At 40.9% G+C, this 6,000-nt stretch overlaps 1 protein-coding gene across 1 annotated transcript in view; it reads left to right on the forward strand.

Moving 5' to 3' along the window:
• The window catches only part of ELOVL6 (ELOVL fatty acid elongase 6), a 131,951-nt gene extending 127,363 nt beyond the window's left edge, over positions 1-4,588 (forward strand). The window contains exon 4 of the mRNA XM_084872936.1: positions 2,257-4,588. Within this exon, the coding sequence (XP_084729062.1) occupies positions 2,257-2,681 (425 nt within the window). The 3' untranslated portion in view covers positions 2,682-4,588. The remainder of the gene's footprint in view (positions 1-2,256) is intronic.
• The last annotated feature ends 1,412 nt before the right edge of the window (positions 4,589-6,000 follow it).

Genomic DNA, 6,000 nt, shown 5'->3' on the forward strand with positions numbered 1-6,000 from the left:
ATGTCCTTTGCCTCCATGACCCCATGTTAAATGGAAACACCTAGCGTGTCTCAGATCAAGCCTGAGACCTCGCCCCTGCACTCAGACAGAAAGAACGCAAAGCAATTTTCAATTCCAGAACTATAGGTTCCGCTTGCTGTTCTTGGTAACCCATCCTAATGTGGTCACTGTCTTTTGTCTCCTACTGCTCTCCTCACAATGAAATTGGCAAGTTTTAAGATGAGTGATGATAGAGCTAAAATGAAACCTATAAGGCTTTAAAGGGATAACTTGTTTATTACTTTATGGCAAGTAAATCCTATTACAATGCGTTTGAATATTGTGTGGGACTAAACTTGTTTTTAGCATGCCATGCCGTGGACTTCTACGTGCCTCCCAGTGAGAACAAAGGTAGGATGGAATTATTGTGTCTACATGATCATCTACAGAGGAAAGGCAGGCCCAGAGTAGTAATTACATAGAAATAGATCTTTGACTGACACAAAATAGCACAATTTAAAACTCAGAAGTAGGCCCAGGTCTCCTGACACTAGTTCTGTCGCTTCGGTATACAAGTGAGAGTTACCACCATCATCCATCATTGTCAGCCTGTCTGATATTTATAGGCATAATTATGTCGGGTATTTCACAGGAGAGAAGAAGACTTCAAAGAAAATTTTATAACAGGTTCAGAAATGCAGGAACTGGCAACTTTTCTGTTCTAGGCAAACTTGAAGTAATCATGTTTATTAACAATTCAGTAGGGAAATAAACTAAGATCTTCTGCTGAAAGGGATGGGGCACCACTTGTATTATTCCAACCACGGCCACCTTCCCAAGGTCCAGCATTCTTTTGTACCAAACCTTTTAGGGCACCAGTGAAGTATGAGGGATAGGACTTCCCTTTGTGCTTAATTAAGTTTCAGAATAAGAGAAGAGACCGCCTAGTTCCCCTTGTTACAGAAACAGAAGTTTGAGTTCACCAAACTTCTGGTATGAAGGATGTGGATTCTCACCATGTCTGGGAGCCATAGAGATAGGAGAGAGAAAAGCATTTCCCTGCATGAACCTCTTTCTGTCCCACATTCCAATGTCTCTTCCCTTTTGGTGCTTGTTCATGGAATTGGGTGTGTTTGTTCTTTTTATATTTTTATATGTGTTCCATAGTATATGTTTCAGAATTCCTGAGCTTCTCAAAAAATCAGATGCAGATATACCTTTCTGAGCATAATTCTAACTTTTGTAATATAAACTTTCTACCTTAGAAACAATGGTCTTTTTCTTCAAGGGGATAATTTTTGTACATTTTTGTTAGCTCTGGAGAGCTATTTCAAAGTTAATCCCATAAAAATGTACATCAATCTTGAGTTTTCATCACTTGATTCATTGGTTTACTAAAATATTCCTCTTGCTTTCTTCAGCAAATAGGTAGACGGTGACCTTTATTCTCTTTTTCTGCATTTGTCTTTTGCTTAAATTTTGTGTGTGTGTCACACACATATATGTTATTGATTTCAGATAGGAAGAGGGAGAGAGAGATAGAAACATCAATGATGCGAGAGAATCATTGATCGGCTGTATCCTGCATGCCTCCTACTGGGGATTGAGCCTACAACTTGGGCATGTGCCCTTGATCAAAAATTGAACCTGGGACCCTTTAGTCCACAGGCCAACGCTTTATCCACTGAGCCAAACCAGCTAGGGCAAATTTTGTTTTTCTAATTGCCATATGTCAAGCTGTCACATTTTATAGGAAGCTTACAATGATGTGTTTGTAAGGGGTCTCTGTCATGCACCAAAGGAAAATAGTTTACTGCTCCAGAGAGGCCTAGGAACATTGTGCTGGGCACTCAAAAATAATCTGTTTTTCTTGATTGATAACTGCTCTAACACATGTGATATTTCCTAAAATGAATGGCAACTGGTTACTAATGTCCCTTCCAGATCAAAAATTAGTAACATCTTGTGCAAAACACCTTTCTGAAAGTAACATTCATTGAGCTCTTACATGTGCTAAGAGAGTCTGTTGATAATCCTATGTAATCCTCAGACAATTCCAAGCTACTGTTATTATCCTCATCTAGGAAACAAAAATGGTGAGCAAAAACAACTTGCCCAAGGTCACAGAGGTAGTAAATGTCAGTCCAGGATTCTCACCCAGTCCATCTCACGCTCAAGGGCCAGTTCAAGATACCCACTTTTCAAGCCAAAATATACCGTGTCATTATGTCATGGTCCGAGGGCTCATGTCCACTCTTTCCCTCATTTGTCTTCCAGGAGATACAATATTCATCATTCTGAGGAAGCAGAAACTGATCTTCCTGCACTGGTACCACCACATCACTGTGCTCCTGTACTCCTGGTACTCCTACAAGGACATGGTCGCCGGGGGCGGTTGGTTCATGACCATGAACTACAGCGTGCACGCCGTGATGTACTCTTACTATGCCTTGCGAGCGGCGGGTTTCCGAGTCTCCCGGAAGTTTGCCATGTTCATCACCTTGTCCCAGATCACTCAGATGCTGATAGGCTGTGTCATTAACTACTTGGTCTTCTACTGGATGCAGCATGACCAGTGTCACTCTCACTTTCAGAACATCTTCTGGTCCTCACTCATGTACCTCAGCTACCTTGTGCTCTTCTGCCACTTCTTCTTTGAGGCCTACATCGGCAAGATGAGGAAAATCACAAAGGCAGAATAGTGTGGGGACTGAGGAGGAAGCCATAGCTCAGGGTCATCAAGAAAAAATAACAGACAAAAAGAAAATGGCACAAGGAATCACACATGGTGCAGCTACCACAAAACACACGAGCAAACACAAAACCCAAGGCAGCTTAGGGAAGATTAGGCTGATGTACCCCAGTAAGTTTATGATCCATTTCGGGTGAGGACTCACTGAGTGCACCTCTATCTCAAAGGACCGCTGCTAGGAAGACCCCCATCCCCTCTTTACCTGTCAGCTGTAGGGCAAAGGAGAGCAAACGTGCGCCAGAGGCAGAAAGAAGTAGCAGGCAAACAAAGGCTGTTAAACACTGTATGGAACGTATGTACAAAGGGTTGTCTTTCTCTGAGGATGAAAGAAGTTTACTTTAGAAAGCCGATCCTTTCTCATCGTCTTGACACTAAACTGGAGCCAATAGACTAAATAAAAACGGAAGAGACACAGGATGTATACTAGGACGCTCATGCTTTTGTGAAAATGAAAAGCCTCTTTGAGAAAGGTTAGTAGCTGTAGCCCCCATGAGAAAAGATGTCTTAATCGCCTCTGATGAAAACAGATGCAGATGAGTATATTTCAGCTGGTGTGTTTCCCTTTGCGGCACAGCCTCAGGCCAGTGAGTTTACCGAGACCAAACCGGGCACCACATCTTCCCCAGGTTCCTCCTGGGAGGTTGGACACAATGCAGCTCAGTGCCGAAAGGAGCAGCTCCCTCAGAGCGTTCCTGATCGTGTTAGCAGTAATTTCTCCTCTCGAATGAGATAGGAAGCATTATCCTTGGTTCAGGTGTCCCGGGCTTTCTTAAAAGAAGAGTAAGTGTGGGATAGAAAAGATCAAAGCCAACCGAAAGATTTGCAAATGGCTTCTGTACTGCGAATAAAAAGATGTTCTTCAGCTGGGCAAGGGAAAGGAACAGGAGAAGGGAGCCGGCATTTGTACAATGCATTTCTCTCCCTGTCTGACTTCACCCATACCCATAACGCCCCACGTGACAACGTGTGGCACAGCCCATATTTTCTATATTTTTGTGAATTTCAAAAAAGAAATCTGCAGGGCTCTTCCTGATACTGAGTGAACACTGTGTTTCTGCATCGTCTGCATTTGCTCCCTAGGCAATGTAGAGGTGTGTAAAGTGCCCTCTGCTGGTCAAGTGGAGATACTTCAACAAACACTTCATGGGAAGTTTTGGCTGGAACAGTTGACAACAAAGGGCCCCCTATAGACTTACCCTTCAGATTTTAAATGATACAAAACACACGTCATATTTTTTGGCCAAACCAGAAGACATTCTTCCTGCTTTAAATCCGCTTCAGAATTTTTTTTTTTTTAAAGGGACTTTCGCTCTGGAACTCAGAAAACCAATTTATTAAGAGCCATATTCTTAAAAGAATAAAAAAGCTAGTTAATATATTATTGGTAATATTTCAGTCCTCTACAAGCCAAATAAATGTGTAAACATTCCTAGTATTTCAAAGAAGCAATTATGTAAGTTGTTCAATGTGATATAATAGTATTCTAATTGGTTAAGTAGCTTAATGATTAGACAAAATAGTTGAAAAAAAAATTAGGGGCTGCTACACTGCATAGATTATACACGTTTAGCCACACATGTATGCACACAGATGTGGAGTACACTGAACTTCAAAGCCCACATGAATAGACACACATTTTTCTGGCTAGCAGAAAAGAAACTGTTGTTTATCTTTCTTGCTTTGAGAGTAAACAGTCAAAGGGATTTTTTCCAATTATTTTTATATAATTTTAGCTTTAATTGTGCTGTCATTCATGAAACAGAGCTGCTCTGCTTCTCTGTCAGAGATGACAAGGGCTTTCTCAGCATCTCGTTTATATGTGTGGAATTTAAAAGAATAAAGTTTTATTCCATTCTGTGTGAATGGTTGGAGCAATGAATAAAAGAATCCATGCAAAACAAGTGACAACTGATAGGCCAGGGTAGAAGCAGTGTGTGTGCAGGGAGGGAAGCTGTTACATCTCTGTTAAATTATCATGAGCAGTCTACAGTGTCTTGATCTTGGTTCGTAGTGAGCAACAACTGATGGAGGAATGTATTACTACCAGGGCAAAAGCTGACATGAGCTGAAAAGATAGGTCCTGCTGTAACAACTAATAGATCCTTAGGATGCAAATAATGTTGTTTTGAGCTTTGAAAATACAAGATACTGTGCAATAAGCTTGTTTCCTTACAACAGAAAATAACCAGAATAATGAAAATCAGGAATCGGTCAAATAACAGCTGACTTGAGTTTAATGGAAGGTCCAGTAAGAGCTCATCTGGTTGATTTAATTACGTGATCCATTGATTTATCATTGATCCTTTAATGCAGGTTAGAATAAGGAAGTGAGTTTAGACTGAGTGACTCCCAAGTACTTTCATTTTGATGCAGGTTCACGCTTGTGTTCACGTGAGAAAATTTAGAATGTGTGTTTACAGGTTGAATACCTAATAGTTTTTCAGTTAGCTAAGTATTTCTAAAAGCTTTTCTGATGTCTATCATGGGAGGAGAAAGAAAAAAAATCGCACATTAAAATAAAATTCTGGTATTACAGGTTCAGTACAATGTTTTCAACATCTTAGCTTGACTGCTTAACTACATCAAGTTTAGGCGTCTGGACCAGTAGCCATGGCAAATCTGAAGCCTACCAGAGAACTGACTGCCACATAGATAACCCTGCTGCCAGTTAACATTCCAGAAAAACTTGGGCAGGCAAGTTTTTGTAGCTGCCTCACTAGGCCGCAGTTGGTTCTCTTTCTATTGAAGATTTTCACTGCATTCTAATGTACAGTATAGTGAAAACATTCCTGGGTTGAAAAACAAATTCTTCATTTCCTATATAAGTACATGCAATTTGATACACTAGATCTGAGCATCAACCCAACCCAATGAGTTTGCAATGAAAAAATGGCGAGAAATGCTCTATTCACAGAGCAGGTTTTTATCTGGACCTTCCAGCTTTACTAGTGAGAAAAGCAACTACTATACTATTCCTATCCAGTGCCAGGTCTAAGTACCAAATGAGTCATATAGAGAGGTTATTATTCCGGGTAATTTACTCTCATCCTTCAATCACACTCCCATCACAAAAATTAGGGGAGGGACAATACATAGACAGATGTTGAAGGGGTTGGGGGGATGGATCGCATCTCCATCACTTCACCTCTGCTAATGTAGCTCTGGACTTCATTTGAGTGGGTTTTGTAGCCTCCAACGGAAGAACGCTGCTAGGAGAGAGACCCACAGAATTAGAAATCAGATGTGGTAACTTCACGATGAGATAAAGC

This window comes from Pipistrellus hanaki (assembly GCF_964339955.1).
Source record: "Pipistrellus hanaki genome assembly, chromosome: 1".
NCBI classification, from domain to species: domain Eukaryota; kingdom Metazoa; phylum Chordata; class Mammalia; order Chiroptera; family Vespertilionidae; genus Pipistrellus; species Pipistrellus hanaki.